Raw genomic sequence first — 22,523 nt, forward strand, 5'->3', positions numbered from 1 at the left:
ATGAACTACAATTTTGGACCAGCCGATCATCATTTGGGTTAATGTTTTCTGATGCTGCCGAAATTATTGAAAAGAAAAGAAGGCAGATTCTTTACAAAAAATCTAAAGGTTTTTAACCACATTGATAATAGGTTAAGACTGGAGTTTCTAATGAGCCAAAAGCTATGGAATATCACGTTTAGTGATTTGATCCCAATACAGCAATCATAAAGCTTAATGAGGTAATTACCTATTGTTTCGACAGATTTTGACTACTTACAAAAATTAAAAGAGCGCGTACGAAATGAAGGTAATATATCAAGTAACAAATTGAGTACTAAGTGCAGCGAGGAAAAGAAATGACATCTGCAAATTTTATATTAAAAATCCCACAATATTCAATTTTCAGTAGTTTGAGATTTTGAGGAAAAAATGTAAAGCGCTGTCTCGTAAAGCATATCGAGCTTACTGGAGAAATAAGTTGGAAAATGAAGACCTAAAACAAAATCATAATACCATCAATAATATAATCGGATCAAAAACAAAACTGATTTTGCGGGAAAGTTTTGACATGTCGCAAACAATATAAATAAGTTTTTTGCGAACATTGACACAGAATTGAATGCCAAAATTGAAAAAGTCGAAAAAATACTCATTGAAAGGCAACCACAGTCTGTTTTTTAATAACATCAAATATAATGAGGTCGAAAACGTAATTAAAAATCTTCAAAGTTGAAACAGTGCTGGTCACGATGGTAAATCCTCCAAAATGTCAGAAATTTGTTATCCCCTCATAAGTTGACCACCAACTATTACGTTAAATAATTGTGTTAAGACTGGAACTTTCCCGGCCGCACTTAAAGTTGCAAAAGTAAATCTCCTCCCATAAAGATTGTAATGTTAATTACTATGAAAATTACAGACAGATTTCATTACTCCTATCAATAGCAGAAGTGTTTCAAAGTATTAATTATAACAGAAATATTAATTGCTTTGGACATTTTTAGCTGCTCAGCGGTAATTAGTTCGGTTTCAAAGCTAATTTGAATAATTTATATGCCGCTCTTAAGCTTATTGAAGATATAAACTTGAAAAAAGATCCTCATATGGTTTTACTTTATCTGCAGAAAGCATTGATAGCGTTGATTGCTTTATCTTACTAGAAAAACTCGAAAATCACGGAATTCGGGGTTGTAACTACTGCCTGCTCAAAAATAAATTGTCAGGAGGTATCAGTATAAAGATATTGTAAATGCTATGAGTACAAAACACCTAGTCAAATGTGGGACTATCGAGGTTGTTTTGGGTCCATTAATGTTTTTGAAACAAATCAATGATCTGCCGCACGCTGTTTTCAATTCTTCAAAAACACTTTGCTGATGATACAGCACGTAAAAAAACCACTTGTATATAACGAGGAGCTTTAGAATGATATCGAAATAGTCGAACAATGGATGAAATACAACAAAGTAACCGTAAAGGCTACGAAATCTAAATTGCTCAAATTTGGCACTGCTAAAAACGACATCTCACTAAAATTGTCTGATGAAATACTAATTGGCGTAGATTCCTGCAAATAATTAGGAATAATGTTGGATAACAAATTTTTTTCAGCCAACACGGAGTATATAGGGAAAAAGATGAAAAAATTCTGCGCAATTGTCTATAAGCTGCGTGATGTAATGACAATTAATAAGCTTATAAATTATAAAATGTACAACCAGTCTTGCAATATAGGGTCCTTAAATATGGTTGCGTGAAGAAAAAGAGATATCGATCTAATTCAAAGTCAAAACCGGTTTTTTAGAATCGCTCTTCGTAAAAGGAATTGTGACAGCATTTCAGATAAGCCGGAGAAACTAAAAATTGCATCCGTGTTTGAATATCTCAAATACGAGTTGTTCCAATGACTGGCTAATAAAGAAATCTCACAAATTGGAAATTGCTATGTAAATAGAGCAAAAGGGATCAACTCTGTGCCAATAATCAAAAGCAAACCGAAACAACTCGATAGAATTTAGGACAACTTGCCTGTCGAACCTGTTCAAAAAAAACGAAAACTAGAGATTGAAACAAGCTTTAAAACTGAAAATTCAAAAAACGCAAACTGGCATCATTTCCGTGATAATTTCATACTACAGAACATACAGCTGGCAAATATTATCTTTTAATAAGAACTTATCGAAGTAGTATTAAATTGCCTCTACCGTTTTCAGTTAAATGATTTTTAGTTAAATGATTTAGATAACTACTGCTGTAGAGCCTTTAATGAGCGTTATTATCATTAAATAACTGTACTTTGGCCATGGAAGGTGTCTTTCACGACTGGGCTTCCTCGACTGCATCCTTCAAATAAATTATTTAGTTTATTTTTTTTGTCTTACTTTTAGTTGATTCTGTTCATCTCCACCCTCATGATGTTTCAAATGTTGTTAAATGTTCATGATAATGTTTAATTTCCGTGCTAAAGACATTTGAATTAAATGCTCTTGGGCTGCCTTTAGCAGGCATTCCGGCTAGTCCAGTCTTGACTATGTATATACATATCAGTTTTAATTTTTATAATTTTAATTGTTCAAGACGAATTCAGTTATTATTATTTTTATCTAAAAAGCTGTTCCGATAAACAGTGGAACTCATACTAGTTGAAAGATACAATCTAGCGAGTTCATGTAATTTAAAAGTCAATTAATCTCTTGAATAACTCTTTCTATCCAACTCAATCATCTACTGAATGCTGTTCGTTGATCATTATATTGAGAAAACTTACTAAATCAGTAGCTATTCAAAATCAACAACTGATTGATGCCATTTGACACCGTTTTAAAATACTCAATCATCTACTGAATGCTGTTCGTTGATCATTATATTGAGAAAACTTACTAAATCAGTAGCTATTCAAAATCAACAACTGATTGATGCCATTTGACACCGTTTTAAAATTTAAGGCGTTTGTGGCTGAATTGCAACACTAGCACAAATTCGGAAAAAAAGAGCAAAATAATTTCTAATAGCAGAGTTCGAAAAATTAAAGAGGAAAATGAACAGGACATATATGAGGCATTAAGCCGACTCTAGAAAAACACTGTATGAAAAAAGATTCGTTTTCTCACACTCCCATTTTCCTCCCACAAAAATTACCCCGCAGAGAAAAAAAAACAACTTTAGAGGAAAAACTTTTAATTGAATATTAAAGTTAAAGATCCCACAAGCAGTGTTTCATCCCTATAGGGGTAATTCAATTGGTTGGATTGCGTCAAAAACCAGACCGTCAAATCGCTCTCGTCGGGAGAATCGCTCTCAAACTAAAGTCGGAAAAATCGCTCTCAAACAACTTTTTGGAGCTCGAACCTCCGTGCTTGTTGGGTGGAGAGCTAACTAAATTCACAAAGGGGCTTCAAATGATGTCATTAGAGGTTATTATACATCACAATGACTACTATAATTTTTTTTTGGAAATACTCCAATTTCGGCGCAATTTTCATTTGACTTTTAGCAGTGAACTGCCGCCACTTGACCACTTGAGTTCTGCTGCTGACACTTGTAAATGAGAGCGAAATTTAAATAACGCAAAACGAAAACGCAAGGGCGTATAAGTCAGCGAGCGGTTGGCTTCATTAGTAGCTAACTGCAGCGTAGGAAGTATATTTTAAGCTTAATTGAGGGGGAGGGGTGGTGAGTGTTGAGTGAACATGCGTGGTGACGAGTCGAATGAGGTTGAGTACGGTGGACACGGGGTGGGGTGGGGGTGTCTCACGGTGGTGGGGAGGGTCAAAATCTTAAGCACCGAACAGCTCTTCACAACATGTATTTATGCCTCCTCGACATTTTCGTCAAATCACATCCTTAGAGACGAGTTAAGCACCAGGAGACTGCTCAGCGACTTAATGTCATCCAGTCTAATCCCGTTTTGAGGCCGAAAAGTCAAATAGTCAACAAAAAACAAGAAATAATCAGACGAAAAATCGGTCGTAAAAAAAATCGCATTCAAAAACAAACATAACCGGCAGATTGCCGGAAAATAGCCGCCGTTGATTCCAATAAGCATGATTGGGATTGAAAGAATAGAAGACATTGAAAAAGAAGATTTTTGTACAAAAAATTGTTTAAGTCCGATTTATTTTGATGGCATTTCGTAGTTGAACAAACTTCTCTTTCTTAGAGAGTAGCTACAGGGGCTACTATCAATACCAATAAGCATTAGAGATGGTAACTAAGACTTATAGGAACGACGTTCAAATAGCGGGCATCTAAAAATGGGCTTTATGGGTTTATCACGTTTCTATTTCTGATTTCAATTTTTTTATACTGACTCTGTTCATTTTGAATTGCTTCGCTGAGCAACTGATGTTCAAATTCACTTCTAGCAGAATGAGAGAAGAGCGAAACTAGCCTAGAGAAGTCAAAAAGATTTCACGCAAAATGTCGAAAAAGCGACAAAATGGTAAAGCGAAAAAAAGTTTGACGAAGTAAAAAAACATAGCAGGACAAGTCCTGACGTACAATTCAAAAAATTTTCATTGACTAAACAGAAAAACTAGACCAAGAATGGACTATGAATGAAATCAGAAAACCATTTTTTTAAAAATCAGATTAAAAAATAAGAAAAAAACAGAAAATCAATGTCACAATGCCGCATGTGAACAAAAAACCACTAGCGAGAAATGAAAATTTAACTCAAACAAAAAACTAGGCCTAGCATGAGCTGTGAATGGATTGGGAAAACCATTTACAAAAAAATCCGATCCAAAAAATCGAAAAAAACATAAAAATCGGAATGAAATTGCCGCATGTGAACAAAAAACCACTACCGAGAAACCGAATTTTTGTTCAAACAGTTTTCTCACTCTACTTTAAAATTAGAGCGAGGAAAATTCACGCCGCAAAACCACTCGCTTTTTCGCTCCATTTCCTGTTTCGGCGTGACCAAAATCACTACTCCAATTTGACTTCAAAAATCATGAAAATGTGTGAACAGATCTTTAAAAAAAGACAGCGCCCCAATACAATTCAATTTCTTTGAATTGTAAAAAAATAGGAGCGCTATAATAGCCGGCTGAGAAGATGAGGGCGGCTATTAACAAGTCGAATACCGGAAACAACTCGAAAACTCGTGCAATATAAACTATAAAGTAGCCTTAGCTAAATTATAAATATCAAAACATACCCGGTAGATTGCCGGAAAATAGCCGCCGTTGATTCCAATAAGCATGATTGGGATTGAACGAACAGAATATATTGAAAAAAAAAAGATTTTTGTACAAAAATAATTTTTTAAGTCCGATTTATTTTGATGGCATTTCGTAGTTGAACATACTTCTGTTTCTTAGAGAGAGGCTACAGGGGCTACTATCAACACCAATAAGCATTAGAGGTGGTAACTAAGACTTATAGGAACGACGTTCAAATAGCGGGCATCTAAAATTGGGCTTTATGGGTTTATCCCGTTTCTATTTCTGACTTCAATTTTTTATACCGACTCTGTTCATTTTGAATTGCTTTGCTTAGCAACTGATGTTCAAATTCACTTTTAGCAGAATTAGAGAAGAGAGAAACTAGCCTAGAGAAGTCAAAAAGATTTCACGCAAAATGTCGAAAAAGCGGCAAAATGGTAAAGCGAAAAAAAGTTTGACGAAGTAAAAAAAAACGAGCGCAACAATAGCCGGCTGAGAAGATGAGGGCGGCTATTAATCATAAAAAAGGAAGTAACAAAAAACCATAAGATAATTGCCTAATAAAACTATTTATAGCGTTTTAAACATGCAGACCCAATTTACTAGTTTCGGTGAATGAGTGTGGGGGGGGGGGATTGGGGTTGTTGGGGGGGGGGGGGGGGGATTGGGGTTGTTTGGGGTGGGGCCTAGGTAGCTGAAGGAGGTGAAAGTTCTAAGCATGCAGGGGGTTGATAGGTGGGGGATGAAAGTGATAGGTAGGGGCGGGGCGAGGGATATAGTGGGGTGTCTGTAATTTAGATAGGAGGAGGGACTGTTACAAAATTTAATATTCTCAAAATTACCTTTTGACTTTGAATTTTACCAGCAGTTCCTAATTAGTATACATTAGAACTAAGCTACTGCTAAAGTCGGATTTTCAAAAACAGAGGTCACCGTTCTAAAACGAAGTAAATGTTCGAAAAGAATAAAGTCGAGGGGGATGGTACAATAATTGTCCGAAAGCTACTAGGTCGCTTGGAAAAGGCAGACTGGGCCATTGTGACGGCTAGTCTTTGTGAGGTAGAATCGAACATAAGCATATCAAAATACCTGCAAGCATCCATATAGTTTTTGTACATGCATAGAATCTCGACGCCTTCTTCCAGGAATCCACTTGCGATCATGTTAGTTGCCACCAGCTTGGAGATGTCTTCGTTGTGTTTCTGAGTGTCTCCACTACTCGCAATCAGGTTGATGAGACATGTCTTGAGACTGTTCACGTGGAATGCCTGATGGGAGGGGTCAGTGGACAGTAGGAGGACAGAGGCCTCTTCAGCGTCTCCAAACTGAAAGAAGCATATGCGACGAACTTCAATGGTTAATTCTCGCAAAAATGCTGAAGTAATTTGACGCGTAAATTGGCGTCTTCTTAAATTAGTATTCTTTCCTGTCGTTGAATATTGCTACAAAGTACTGTACTAAGCCACAATTTTTGTCCATTGTTTTATCTCACCCTCATCACAATACATGGGTTCGAACTTTTCTGTATAATTGATTTATAGTGTAATTGATTTATAGTGATAAGGAGATCCCGCAAGCAGTGTTTCATCCCTATAGGGGTAATTAAATTGGTTGGATTGCGTCAAAGGCCAGACCGTCAAATCAAAAGTCCTGATGAGGCAAATAATGGTGAAATACAATACCTCACAAGAACACGAGATTAGGTTTTTTTAACAACGAGAAAGTTTTTCTGATTTGGTAAAACTTGGAACCTTGAGTAGATTTCGGGCACAGTGATCCTTGAGCCTGGCTGCCGCAGAGGAACTTGACCCGCTGATTTCATTCCGTAGACTTCCTAGTACATACTCCCTCTCAAGCATCCACTGCCTAGACACACAGATACAGACTTTCAATGTCCTAATTCTATTTTTTTTCCCGCGGAATTAGGCATTTTTTTCCAGTCTGCTTCATAGAATCTCCCTCTACCTTTTTTAGCCGTGCAGTGCGCAAAGAAAAATAATTAAGTATCTATGAAATAACCAACTAATGCAAATGTATTAGTTTATTAAAAAGCAGTTAAAACAACATTGAATAAAGCAATGTACGACACTCTCAGAATTATGTAGAAGCATACTAACCGTCTATTGAGAACAAAATGTATTTGTTAGTTTACCACCGCCGGGTTATAACCCAGACCAACGTTTAGTGTTAACTAAATTCGGGACAATCGCAAGGCTAAATACTTATAAGCTGAAAGGTATGATCAATGACCCTTCAAAAATTACTTCAACATGGAAACGCCAACAAATGTTCGTTCTCATTTGCAAATATATTTTTTCAACGTTCTTATTCAACTATTGAAAGATTATTCTCCCATACTTCAAAAATTGTCAAACATTTTTTGAAGATTTTTTCAAGTTTTTTCTTTGGCATTCTAACATCAAAGAGAAACTTAATCCATTTCGCTAGTGTTTTTAAAACTTAAAAAGATCTGCTGGCCCACTTTGCTGCTCCATATGGTAACTGACCATTTTTTAACATAGCTGTCAAATTGCCGGAATACCTGCAAAATCACTTGTGTGCCGTAAAATTCCGATAGAAACAGATAAAGAAATGAATTGAAAAAGATCGGCAGTGCAATTTAGACGACCATTGGCCTAAACACCTATACAAAATACAGTAAATCATGTTCCGTACACAAACAGCTACAGAGTGGTCGAAGTCACCGAAAAATGTCGCACATTGACTTCATGGCGCGTGAACAAATGATAGCAACAAAAAACAGAAGATGACGAAAGAAAAACCTAGCAAAACAAGTCCTGAATTACAATCCAAAGAATTGAATAAAATTGTTACACGACTAGCCATCACAATAGAGGAACAACTCAATCACTTTAGAAAATCAGTCGCGTAAAACTCGTTAAATCTGATAACATTAAAATTACCGTTCACAATACGCATCCTCAAAACGCATAAATAGACTTTGAAGAAAACCAAAGACAACATTTAGAAATTTATTCTAAAAAGTGAGAAAATGGAATTTCACGTATGTTTTTGAGTCGTCAGTCATTAAAACACGAACTATTATATTGAAACATTTAAACATATCAAACTATCCGTCATTAGAAACCACAAATAGCCAATGAGACCTGTCATTAATGAGACCAAGTGAAAGGACAACAAACAGGAGCAAAAACAAAAACGCATTCAAATTTCGAGGAAACAAGTAACGTCAAAGACACTAAAACCATTAATTCTAAACTAAAACCCTTCAACCCGATCAATTATGTCTAATCATAAAGCCTCCACAGAAAAAATCTGTCAGTAATATGACTGACTGGCAAGAAAACGAAGAAAAACGAAATAAGGTTAAAAAGCCAATATTGTATTAAAGAGAAGCGCTAGTAAAAAGAACACAAAACCAACAAGAACACAAAACCAACAGAAAATTTGTACAGAATCATTCATATGAGAATGAAAAGCACGAGAAATTTTTTATTAATAAGAATTAGCAACAAGATACAAAAGGAACAGCAAATACTAAATTACGATAAAGTCAAGGTCACAAAATTAAGTAGATATAAAATGAAGCATCTAAACATTTAAGCAAATGCCCTTATATTTAATTAGAAAGCTGATGAGACTAGTTATTAATAAGCTGACGCAATCGAACAAAACAGAAAAATGAAAAATAAATTTATTATTGAATGGAAATAAATAGGATAAAAGTCAATGAAACCATTAGCTATCAACTAAAACACCCGGACAGAATCCCCTAAGGCTCAATAGAAAGCCGATCAGTAATCGTTGCGACTAATCAACAGAATAGCAAAACGGACAATAATTACGGCAAAACACAAAAATTGTGTTCTAAGTAGTGTTCAAGTCATAAAAACAAATAGCTATGAATTGAAACAAAGAATTACATTCATTTATACATTCATAAGTGACACTTCAAAAAATTTGGGTGAAACTGAAAAAGTCCCAATATTTTTTTGAAAAAACGTGTACAAGTCTAACCATTACCTTATTTTATTTCAGCCTCATTAAAAACCGAGTAGACTTATTAATTATGATTTTAAGTGATAAGACATTACCGAAATAGGTTTAGGGAGCAAAGCTTAAGTGTAATTGAGGGAAGAAAAAATAAATGGTCAGACAAAAAATTGATAGTACGAAGGTCGCATAAAAAAAAACTAGCAGGACTAAAATATTTGCTACGAACTTCGTTGGCGTGCAATTAAACAACAGGAGCAATTTTAAAAAAGTGAAAACAATTATTATTTACAGATGAAAAATTTCAGCCAAATAAAGAGAAAACTAGACAAAAGAGTAAATTAACAGAGAAACGTTTAAAACTCAATTTCTCTTACACAAGTTACCAATACGATCGGAAAACATTATTTCCCGCAATCAGGACAGTAAAATTGCTTTTACAATAAAAAGAATAGTAGAAATAATGCCACAAAGATTACCTTTTTCAGAGAGTAAGAAAAGTTTTAAAATAAAATTGAAACCATTAAATACTTTTAAACCATTATAAAGATTTATTACTACGTCTGGTGAAGCATACACCAATCCAACACCTTGCCGAATTATACAATAAAAAAGCGAAAAACGAAGAACAAAATAGAAAAAGAGTTCAAAATCTGAATTATTTTCCCCCGGAAAAGCCATGTATACTCTCCAATAGATTCCAGCAACGCCTCTAAAAAACTCTGGATGAAATATAGAACAATAAAAATTAGACAAAAATAAGCACAAAATCAGAAGAAATTAGCAAAAATAAGCAAAAAAGAACAGACGAAAATCCACCAAAAATTGCTCACTTATCTTTACGAAGACAGTTCAAAACTAAAATCAAAACAATTAAAAGGCCAAAACCCAACTAATTCGAACCATACACATCCTCAAAAGCTGCAAAAAAAAAATTTGAAGAATACAAAAAGCATTCAAAAAAGTTCTGTTTTGATATTACGAATTTTTAAAAATTACGAGAGCATATAGAGCCAAAAACAATTCACTGGTACAAAATGTTAATCACTGGCACACATGAAATTTTCGCAAAACAATCGGCTTGTCATAATAGGCTAAAAAAAGATTTTAAAAAACCGAAAAATGCAAAAAAATAAGAATCATTTAAAATTTCTGTTTATTGTCAATTTTCTCAATAAAAAACTCAAATAATACCGATAAAACTAATCACTTGGTATCTAAAAACTCTTTAAGTATTAACCGTCTATTAAAATCCCAGAAAAAGTCTTAATAAAGCAAAAAGCGAAAAATTACTACAATTTGCCTAAAATTCAGCATAATAGCTGAAAAACGTGCAAAATGGTATTAAATTTATATTACTTTCCAGAAATATTCAAACCACTATCAAAATAATTCTAAACATAAAACAATATCATAATCAAAGTTCTAATTTAAAAATATTAGGAAAAAACTGTTTTATAAAGCCGCACGTGAACAAAAGCTTTCGCTGGCATACAGATTTTTTTCACTCCTCTCAAAACACCGGTATAAACAAAAAACTTGAGGATCGCCAGAAAACAGCTGCAAGCTTCGTAGATCTGCAGTCTCAAAAAAGATAGTAAAAGAAACAAACCAAAATACCAACTTTCTATTAATTGCTGTTATATTTTGATTAGGAATCGGTTTAACTTATTGCTTCCTATATTAACTGCCCTCAATACGCTTCAATTAGATTGACACATATCAATTGTATCTCATCTATTTGAATTGAAGTAAAGAAAACACAATTAGAGTGAGGAAGTCACTTTTGAGAGCGAGGAAAGTCACGTGTGACCAAAAACTTAACCACGCGAACGAACATTAAACACTCTCCACTAAGTGTGAAAAATGAAGTCACGCACGCAATTCAGTTGAAGTTGCATGAACGAATGAACAAAAAGCAGATTTAATGTGGTGATTGTGATGTCATATGGTCATAACAAAAAACCTGTTGACGAAAAAAACAGCAGGACAAGTCCTGACCTACAATTCGAAGAATTTTTGTTGACTTAACAAAAACTAGACCTAGAATGGACTATGAATGGATTGCGAAAGCGATTTAGAAAAAAAATCAGGTCCAAAAAAATAGAAAAAAAACAAAACAGTACAAATCAATGTCAAAATGCCGCATGTGAACAAAAAACCACTAAGGAGAATGTGAATTTTGTTTAAACACGTTTTCTCACTCGACTTTAAAATTTTGAAGTCGAGAACTACATCGAGAAATTTTGATGCCGTAAAACTACATTTTCGGCATTACCAAAATCATTACTTCAATAATCATGAAAATGTGTGAACAGGTCTTTAAAAAAACAGACAGCGCCCAAATACAATTCAAATTCTTTCAACTGCAAAAAAACCAAGAGATGGCCAATCACAGCCCCAGCTATCGCTTTGCGGCTATTAAACAACTATCTTTTCGCTCCACTCAGCGCCCAAATTTTGTTCGCTCCACAATTTTGTTCAGCGCCCAAACCACTCCAAAAATTTTCACGCGTTCCATTTCCGGCTTCAAAATTCACTGCAATAACATAGCCGGCAGATTGCCGGAATAGCTGCGAAAGAAGACTTGCGTGACGTAATAGATATAATAGATATAGAAACAGATACATATTTAAGTTGAAAAAGTTGACGGCGCAGCTCAAAAAGCTATGTACAAAATACAGCGATAAATTAATAAAGCTTGTCAAAATTCATTGTAAAGAAGCCTTTTCATTAGGGACATTTATTACACATATGAGTTCCTTTGATCTTAAACTAATTCAAAATAAACTTAAGTTTTAAAGTGCAAAAGCCATTTTATTGAGTGATGTCAGTCACTTATGATTTAAATCTAATCACGCAAAAAAATTTTGCTAGAGAGAGTGAGAAATGACGTCACGCGCGCAAACGCTGTTAGTGAGAGGAAGAAGTCATTCAGAAAATTTGACTTTTTCAGCTCTGTGTGAACAAATTTAAAACGAAGAAGAGAGACAGACGACGAAACAAAAAAACATAGCAGGACAAGTCCTGACGTACAATTGAAAGAAATTTCATTGACTGAAACGTACTATGAGTGAATTTCGGAAAACCATTTCCAAAAAAATCAGAGAAAAAAGAAAAAAAACAGAAAAACAGATAATCAATGTCACAATGACGCTAGCGAGAACAAAAAACCATTAGCAAGAAACGTAAATTACGTATATTCGATTCTTAAAAAAACTAGGCTTCGAATGAAGTAAGTATGAATGGATTGGAAAACCATTTAGAAAAAAAATCCGATCCAAAAAAATTGAAAACCCTAAAAACCCAAAAAGTGAAATTGCCGCATGTGAACAAAAAACCACTAGCGAGAAAGCGAATTTTTGTTCAAACACCGTTTTCTCACTCTTCTTTAAAATTAGAGCAAAAAATTTTCACGCCGCAAAACCACTCGCTTTTTCGCTCCATTTCCTGTTTCGGCGTGACCAAAATCATTACTCCAATTTGATTTCAAAAATCATGAAAACGTGTGACCAGATCTTTAAAAAATAATGCGCCCCAATACAATTCAAATTCTTTGAATTGTACAAAACCAAGAGCACCGCAATATAGCTCCGCTAAGCTTACAGGTTTGCAGCTATAAAAAGTCATTTAAAAAGCCATCTCCAATATTCCTATTCGAGTCGTAAAAACAAAACCGTAACTCCTCTTCGAGTCGTAAAAAACAGCACCCCAATACAATTCAAATTGTTTAAATTGTAAAAACCAGGAACACCGCAATATAGCAACGCTCAGCTTACAGCTAAAAAATATTTCTACAGATACAAAATCAAGTTCTCGTTCACAATGTATACTGTTTCAATTACTGTGTAAGTTTTAGTGCACGTTGCAACCAGAGCAATAGATGTTAACCCATGTATCATCCCACCTGTATAGCTCATTAGGTGCAACATAGTCACTGGAAGAGCAGTCAATAAACTTGAGCAGAAATTCAGTCTGGGCATCTTTGGACGTCTGTTTTGACACATCGCTGTCCTCGTCTATGTCCAAGCTGAGCAGAATCTGATCAATCTCTTTGAAACGTGTGAGGTAAAAGTTGGTCACGTGCCAGAACTGGTCGTCCCATGTATCGTAGAACATTCTAGAACATCAGTTTCCTGGTTAAAATCATTACCTGAAATCTGGCTCCATGCTTCATAAAATTTCGCCACCGAGCAATAAGGAGTCCTAGAGATCAGAGTTTGAGATCTAGTACTCCACTGGCTGAACTTTTGCTTACTAATCAAAGTTTTAATTAATGACCTCAAAGGGGGAACCCCACATTTTTGTCAAATTTAATGGAAAAATTTAAGACCACTTAGCGGTACTAAACCACGCCAAAAGAACATACGTAAAGCTATAATACGTCTAATGAATGACTGTCACTTGAAATAAACCTATCGAGTTCAAGAAGCCAAACTCCTACTTTTTCCCTTTTACCTCCATGGTACTCGCTAGGTCCTAATCGAACTAAACTTGGAGCTAAGAGACCAAAAATGGCCATTTCATTTACCTAGCTACGTTGATACATTTTTCCATAGTTGATAGTTTGCAAATTCTCTTCAACTCTCCAGACGGCACAAAATTCAGCAACCTGCCCAGTTCTGAACTCAATTCGCCTTCAACGTTGACAGCCTCAACTTCGGTCTCTGTTTCGTTCCACTTGACCGTGTCCAGGTCAGAGAAGAGTATGGCGTTTTTTAGAGCAATTCCATTTTTGGATGGCCACAGAGCTGGCATGAATGCGTCTACTAGTTTGACTGCTGTTGTGGTGCAGTTCAAATACAGGTCACACACCCTTACAGTCCCATCAGAGAATGCAAGCACGGGCTCAGATGATGTGGCCCAATCAGCGTCCATCACCTAAACATGCTGGCAATAGAGCATCTAGATTATAAGCAAACATTTCACTACAAGTTAGTTCTCCTTTCTTTTGATATCCAAACGATTATCGCCAATAATTTATTTTACTTTCAATCTCAGCAGCGGGATGATTTTGTGCCATCATTTAAGACGTTCAAGGAACCAAAGATTTTTTTTGTGAGAAAATTTTTTTGAACTCTGAATTAATCAACAAGATTTTGTTCACTAAACAGGTCGGAACTTACTGCACATACATCATTAATGAATTCGTTTAATTTGATCAAGACTGCTGTGCAACTTTATGTTCTGAATGATTAAACATCAAAGCGGACTGACCTGTCCCATGCTAGTCTTCTGTCTAAGACTGCTGATATGTGTAGTGTCACTGATGTCCCAGATGTCAATCCCATCCACCAATAGAATCAGCAGGAAACTGTTGCCCTTACCAGGCGCAAACTTCAACTTACGCACTCTCCCAATCCTAGGAACGTTGATACCTGAAAAGTAAAACATAAACCGACTAAAACATCGGTTGAATTTCTCCAGAACGGCAGGTGGGAAACCTAATTTATAGGGGGAGTAGCTTAGAAAAGTTTTACGCGTTCAAGGAATCGACCTCACGGGTTTGAACCCTGACATCTCGGATGTCAGTCTTAAACAAAGGCTTTACAATAGCTTTAATTCTTTTTCGCTCCCAATCGCCTTTTATTAGCAACTTTATTTCAGAATAACAGCAACTCATATCACTCAAAAAATATTGGCCTCAAGCGTAAAAAAGTCACTCGCGAATTGCACAAATGTTCAACTAAAACGCCAAAGCGTTCGAGCGACAATTTTGCATTAAAAAGACACGTTTTCATTGAATAAACAAAAAACTAGACCTAGAACGGGCTCTTAACAGATTGGGAAAACCATTCAGAAAAAATGGTCAAAAACAGACAATATAGCCAGCAGATTGCCAGAAAATAGCCGCTTGTGACGTTACATGAATTGAAACAACTAAAGAAATAAAATAGACAGATCAACTACCAGTCCTTTAATAGACCACTAAACTTTGTGGGTTAGCTTCGGACTGTCATTTTTATGAGACAAATAAGCTCTATAAGGAGAAATCCCTAATAGGGCTTTTCAAAATTAATATTCGAAATCAAAAACTCAAGACCTAATAATCAAGAATTAGGGCATATATGTTTAGCACTACTTAGATACACACTATTGACCTTTAATTAGCAAATGTTCATAAAATTTGAAGTTCCATAAGTGAGTTCAGAAAGTTATTTTTTTATGAGGCAAGTCATTGAAAAAGTCAATTCCAAGAAATCAGGGTACGACAAAACAAAAATCTGTTAGATGAAGTAAAAAAAAATTAGGACCGCAATAATAGCCACCTGGATTTGCTGATGCAGCTATTAAAAAGAGAAAAATCAAAGTCAAATTGCCGCATGTGAACAAAATACAACCTACTAACGAGCGAATTGCTGACTAATGAGCTTAAAGGCTCTAAGAGACTAATGCCCGCTGTGCGCTACCTGTTTATCCTATTTTTGAGGACGAAAAGTCAAATGGGTCAGACAAAAAATTACAAAAGATCAGCAGAACTAATATAATTGCAAAATTTCGTTTGAGAGCAATTAAAAAGACAGCGCCCCGATACACTTTAAATTCTTTGAATTGTAAAAATTCTTTGAATTGTACAAAAGACAGCGCCCCAACACAATTCAAATTCTTTGAATTGTAAAAAACAAGAGCACCGCAATATAGCTCCGCAATATATTGTATCATAGCTTGGAGCTATAACAAAATATTTAAAGTCAATAAGTCGTCAACTCAAAGCAGCATATGAACAAAAAACTTCTCTCGGTTACTAAAAATCTGTTCACCGTGACCGTTCACCGCTTTTCTCACTTTCGTTTCTCATGATCAAGAAACTTATTAAGACAATTGACCTAAAAGAGTTAACGCTGAAGAGTCCCAAATGATATTACACATCCAGAATCTGATGCAAGCACAGAGAGAAATTTCTAGATAAAAAAATTATTTTGAAATAATGCCATTATAGCTTTGTGGCTTCTAAAATGCACATTTCGTCCTCACCTCAACTGTTTCATTTGTATGTACAAATTGTGTTTACCTCTGGACATTTTGTTTTTCAAGTCCCACAAACTGACACCCCCCTCACTGTCTCCCAATGCGAGAACATCTCCCTTCCACGTCACAGCTGTCACATTCCCCATACCTCCTTCGGGGGGCACTCTGCTCGCATCCTGCAAGACTCCTGCGTCCACCTGCAAACAAGTCACATGTTCTCATACGGCAGTAATCTTATCAATTACTCTCATACCGTTCAGAGGTTCATCAAGGCAAGAGTAGGTAATCATTACCAATGATGAGACAGATCAATAAGCAAACAAACAATTCTTAAAAAAAGGAAACAATTTTATATTGTCAGCCATTAATTGACTGAATTGAGAGCGAATCAACTAACTGCAGCGTCTTTGCCTATTCTAGCAAAGGATCAGATATTCATTTTATGAACTGGATCATAACCAAAGTTGAGAATTTAGAAAAGGGATAAATAAATGCTTTCGTCGGGGAAATTTTCATTGCATCCGATCTGTGAAAACACTTGGTCAGCTTCTGTCCTTCAAAGACCTGTGCAATACCCTCGTCACGAATAACTTTGCTTTGAGAATACTTCTCAAACGTTGGAATAATTACGTGCCTTTTTAGTTCGACCTAAATAAATTTAGAAAAAACATCCACCGTCAAATGGCACAACATTCCAGCAGAGTTCGTGAATACGAAGCTCTCCGTTGTAGATGAGTATGATCTGGTGGGTTTCAAAGTTTCCTTCTGGACAGTCGGAGAACTGCCATCATCCGAGGGCTTGGATTCAGTCGACTGTTGCGATGACTGCTGCTTCTTCGTCCTCGCAAAGCGAGCATCTAAACATTCAAAGAAAAAAGTTCACGCAAAACAGCAACAGCGGTATTATACACGTACAGACCATCAATTGTCCACATTAATTTAAACAGTTAAACAAAATCACGTCGCTTTCATTTTTGATTCATAAAGAAATCGGATAGAAATTAACTAACGGCGACCGAAAATAAAATAATCGTTTCAAGTCGAGATTTAAAGAAAACCTCATTATGTTAGCATTTTCCTCCGATCGGTAAGACTCAATTCGAGCTTTTCTTGAAATAGACAAGATCGCACAGACTGAAAAACGCTGGAACAAAAGTCAGTAGATTTTCCAAAAAACTAGGACAGCTAAGAAAATATTAACGGGATCAAAATAACTAATGAAAAAGAAAACCGGCGCAAACGCTTTATAAAACCAAACATGACCCACTAACATTGGGAGAATTGCTCCTAAACGACCAGCGAGCGATTAACTTCAGGGTCTCGAGGCTCGGGAGTGGGCCGAGGTGCAGGGTTCGGGGTGGAATAAGATGGCGAGAGTACGAGGGGGTTGGAGTGAAGCGCTGGAGTTCTAAACCAACAAAGAGCCCCAGTTCAAAACCAAAAATTTTCTTTACACCAAGATTGTATGTCTTCTCAATAGCTTCGCTAAATGGTACACTTAGAGACAGGCACAGCTATAAACATCTGTTCGGCGACTTAATGCCCCCGTGTTTTAGTTTTCCGCCAGTTTTTCAGGACGAAAAATTAAAAGCTTCAGACAAAATTGCATAAAAAATACCAAGAAATTCATATAATCGCTGCTAACTTCGTTTGACAGCAACTTCAAATCAAAATACTTTTTTGGGAAAAAAGCAAGTAAACGGCCACACTTGACTATTTACTCAAGAAATATCTTAAAGAAGCAACTGTAACTAAGCAGATTGACTGAAACGCAGCAAAGAAAAAATAAAAGAAAACTGCAAAACTTTAGGTTACAAAAAAATACAGGAAAATCATTTTGTAAACGAAGTCCCCAGATCCAAAGAACTATCAAAAAGCAAAATGTTTCCATCATGATCAAGATTTCAAAGCCAAAGGTCAGATACCGACGACAGCAGGGATCTCAAAAATTTTTGAAAACAAATATTAGTATTCTACACCTAAGTTACAAACATCAAAAAACTTTCAGCCTATAAAATAGCAAAGGACAGATATCAGAGCTACTAATAACGATTAAACAATTCTGAATTTCTTCAACACCTAAAAGGAATCGACAACACCATATCATATGTAAGCGTTTCCAAATAAACTATTCAGCATCAAGACTCCCAGGCCCAATAACATTACAAAAAGTACTAATACAACATGAAAACCGCAAACAGGTAAAAAAAAGTTGTAATTCATTGAAGATCAACTAATAATAAAAAAGTCAGAGCGCTCTTTAAACAACTTGAATGCACCTCATATGACCCATACAAACCAATATACATACACAACAAACAGATGCTCTAAAATTCTGAAATTAACCAAGATGCTACCCGTAAACAAAAAAGAGTCACAAAATTTCAATGAAAGTGAGAAATACAGTCATTCACGCACTTCAATCTCGAAATTGCGCGCATGAATGAACAAAAATTGATCCAAAAACAACGTGACATCACAGTTTGAAAAAACGGATGTCAAAATAGAAAAACATAGCCCGAAGACTCCAGAACCGACTCGAAGTACACGTTCACTTAAGCCCATCCAACAACTCAATAATAAAATGATCCTACTAAATAAATCTGCTGACCATTTTGAAACAATAACAGCGGAAAAATAACATGAAAAAGGCCCAAAAAGATATCTGGAAAAATATCTGATGAAAGTTCATCCCAAGTTGCGCCACCGAAACCACAATTGTCAAAACATCTCTAAACGCAAGTAACCTGCATTTAATAACTGGCCACCTTTTGATTTTAAAGAAAACAAGAGAGACACTACATACAGAGAAAACCGATGAAGGATGAATGAAAAAATAAAAAATTACTACAAAACTCCAAAAAAAATTAATGCTATCTCTTGATTGTACCTCTCTAGTTCTCTGTTCCTTCTAAAAAAAACTACCTCTCTACTTCTACTCCATCAGTGCAGTGCTCTATTACAGTCAGTGAAACACTAGACAAAAATAAAAAAAAGCAAACAACAAAAAATCGGAAAGAAATTAGAAATTTGCGGAATTTATTTCAGAAAATTTGCGATGTATGAAACGCTGAACTGTCACGTCTTAGTAGCAGCGCCTATACAATAGCTCAATATTACATATAGTTAACAACCGACTAAATGTCGGAAGAATTGCTCTCGAACAACTAGTGGGAACTCTAATCAATTGCAGCTTGCTTCAGTCGGGGGGGGGGGGGGGGCTTAAATGGGACTAAGAAGTTCAATAGTGAGCTTCGAATAACCACATTAGAGGTTAGCAAATACCACTATAAAAATAAAAGTAAAAAATGGCACCAGTTTTGACGCACTTTTCATTTGACTTTCAGTATTAAATTGCCGCCAATTGAGTTCAGCTGCTTGAAATTGTGATTGAAAGATAATTTTAAATCATGCGAAACACAAAGGGCGAAAAAGTCACGAAATGTCAAAACCGTCAAGCAAAAATTCTGCATAAATAAAGACACACGTTTACAATAATTTCTATGAAATTCGTTCCAGAGCAATTAAACAACAAAGCTATCACTAAACTTGAAAAAAAATAAGACCAAAACGGACAAAAATTTCATTACAATTAAACGATTTTGTTTTAGAGAACACAACTCAAATTGAACTTTAATAAATTGAAAGACCAACTAAACCACTAAAACATAACCGACTGAACGTCGGAAGCATTGCTGTCGAACGACTAGTAGGAGCTCTAATCAATTGCAACCTGCTTCAGTCGGGGGGGGGGGAGCCTAAATGGGACTAAGAAGTTCAATAGTGGGCTTCAAATAACAGCATTAGAGGTTAAGATGTACCACTATAAGGAATTAAAGTAAAAAATGGCACCAGTTTCGGCACGCTTTTGATTTGACTTTTAGTATTAAATTGCCGCCAATTGAGTTCAGCTGCTTGAAATTGTGATTGAGAGAGAATTTTAGATCACGCGAAACCCAAAAAGTCACAGGCGTAGAAGTCACTCAAAAAGTCAGAACCGTCAAGCAAAAATTTTGCATAAAAAGACACACACATTTACAATAATTGCTATGAACTTCGTTCAAGGGCAATTAAAAACAATTTCAGCCGAAAAACTCCTCAGATGCATTAAAACTCCTCAGAAACACAGAATTAGATAATAAAAACTACTAAAAACCCTCAAACAGGGCAAAATAGTGAAAAATAGCTCACAATTGTGCCTTAAAGTCAAATATCATATCGGATGATCAAACAGTCCTCCAAACGCACTAATACTACTTTAGTTAATTGAGATAAACATCTTTATGGGATAAAATTAAGTTAAAACTGCTTTGAAAAAGACAAACGAGATAACAAATCGCTAGCTCAATGCGATTTTTTACACCAACTTTTCTCGCTCTCTCTCTCTCTCGGCATAAAACACGAAAAAAAAACACTTTAAATTCTCTCTGCTTTTATATTTTGTTCAGCAGGCCCTGAACTCAATTGCTCAGCAGTTGTTGACCTTCTCTATAGCACTCCGTCTAATATAGAAGTCACCGATAAGAAAATAGATCATTACTCCTCTTCAAGTCGTAAAAAACCAAGAGAAGGCGAATAATAGATCCGCAGAGCTATGGATGTTGCAACTATTAACAATTAGACCATCTATGTAAAAGATTTACCAAAAATGTAAATATAACCGACTAACGTCGGGCGAATTGCTCTCAAACAACCACCGAGCTTTTGGCTTCGTCAGTAGCTAACCACGATTTAGTGAAGCTAGCTTTAGTTTAATTAAGGGGGGCCTGATGTCTGTGTGTGTAAGTGTGGGGGGCAGTGGGAGGTCAACTTCTAAGAACCGCCCTTCACACCATAAGCAAAGTCTCAGAGAACTTAATGCCCGCTGGGCGCTACCTGTTTATCCCAGTTTTCAGGTCAAAAAGTTAAATGGGTCAGAAGAAAGATCGGTCAAGCAAAAAAATATAAAAAAGAAACCAACAGGACTAATATAATTGCCACAAACTTTGTTTGAGAGTAATTAACAAAAGTGTACATAGCTCTAATAGTGATGTACAGACTTTTGCCGTCCTCTAAGTGGAGTAGAAATAAAAATGTGCATCAGAACTTGGTTACTTTTGTTAAGAGTAAATCTGGAGAATGTTATCTTGACATTTGGTGCAATAATATTGTCAACTCGCGCTGTTTGTTCGGCTTTGCTTCTCAATTCTTCGGGGAAATCAATAGACGATTTAATCTATATAATCAGTCACGACTGAACATTTCCATAATTTCGCAAACATGTTAATTCGCATTTCAAAGACAGAGCTGACAGATTGCCAGAATATAGCCGCAATAGTTTCGTAGATTCGAAGTCTTATAAATATTTAAAAAACAGACCAAAAAATTTAAATGGCGAGATGTTATACTTTGATTAGGAATCTGTTTAATTTATTGCCGCTTCTGTTTGCTGCTCTCAAATAACCTTCATTTAAAGTGGCACACACTCACTTGTCCTTATCTGCTTGAAACAAAGTTGGAAGAAAGTTAATTTTAAAGTGAGGAAGTCATTTTTGAGAGTGAGGTAAGTCACGTATGACCAAAAATTTAATCACGCGCATGAACAAAAAAACTCGCTCCACTAAGACCGAAAAATGACGTCACACATGCAATTCAGTTGAAATTGCATGAACGAATGAACAAAAAGTGGCTGTGACGTCATATGGTCGTAACAAAAAACATGACGACGAAATAAAAAACATAGCAGGACAAGTCCTGACTTACAATTCAAAGAATTTTGATTGACTAAACAGAAAAACTACACCTAGAATGGACTATGAGTGAATTGAGAAAACCATTTTAAAAAAAAATCAGATAGAAAAAAAATAAGAAAAAGCACGCGAATGAACAAAACTCGCTCCACTAAGAGCAAAAATAACGTCACGCACGCAATTCAGTTGAAATTGCATGAACGAATGAACAAAAAGCAGATTGTGACGTCATATGGTCGTAACAAAAATCTTGACGACGAAATAAAAACATAACAGGACAAGTCCTGACGTACAATTCAAAGAATTGTCATTGACTAAACAAAAAACTAGATCTAGAACGGACTATGAGTGAATTGCGAAAACCATTTCTAAAAGAATCAGATAAAAAAACGAAAAAAACGGAAAATCAAAGCCAAAATGCCGCTAGAGAGAACAATAAACCACTAGCGAGAACGCGAATTTTTGTTCAAACACCGTTTTCTCACTTTACTTAAAAATTAGAGCGAAAAAAAATGACGCCGCAAAACCACTCGTTTTTCGCTCCACTTCCTGTTTCGGCTTGACCGAAATCACCATTCCAATTTGACTTCAAAAATGAAAATGTGTGAAAAGATCTTAACAAAAAAAAGACAGCGCCCCAATACAATTCAAATTCTATGAATTGTAAAAAACCAAGATAAGGCCAACAATAGCCCCA

At 35.6% G+C, this 22,523-nt stretch overlaps 1 protein-coding gene across 1 annotated transcript in view; it reads right to left on the reverse strand.

The window, feature by feature from the left end:
* The window catches only part of LOC142336173 (WD repeat-containing protein 11-like), a 65,699-nt gene that overhangs the window by 7,152 nt on the left and 36,024 nt on the right, over window positions 1-22,523 (reverse strand). The window contains exons 5-11 of the mRNA XM_075384797.1: window positions 16,773-16,954; window positions 16,141-16,294; window positions 14,346-14,506; window positions 13,660-14,009; window positions 13,036-13,248; window positions 6,905-7,019; window positions 6,243-6,478 (exon numbers count right to left, since the gene is read on the reverse strand). Of these exons, the coding sequence (XP_075240912.1) occupies window positions 6,243-6,478; window positions 6,905-7,019; window positions 13,036-13,248; window positions 13,660-14,009; window positions 14,346-14,506; window positions 16,141-16,294; window positions 16,773-16,954 (1,411 nt within the window). The remainder of the gene's footprint in view (window positions 1-6,242; window positions 6,479-6,904; window positions 7,020-13,035; window positions 13,249-13,659; window positions 14,010-14,345; window positions 14,507-16,140; window positions 16,295-16,772; window positions 16,955-22,523) is intronic.

Source organism: Convolutriloba macropyga, chromosome 3 (assembly GCF_964194025.1).
Source record: "Convolutriloba macropyga chromosome 3, txConMacr16.3, whole genome shotgun sequence".
Taxonomy (NCBI): Eukaryota; Metazoa; Xenacoelomorpha; order Acoela; family Convolutidae; genus Convolutriloba; species Convolutriloba macropyga.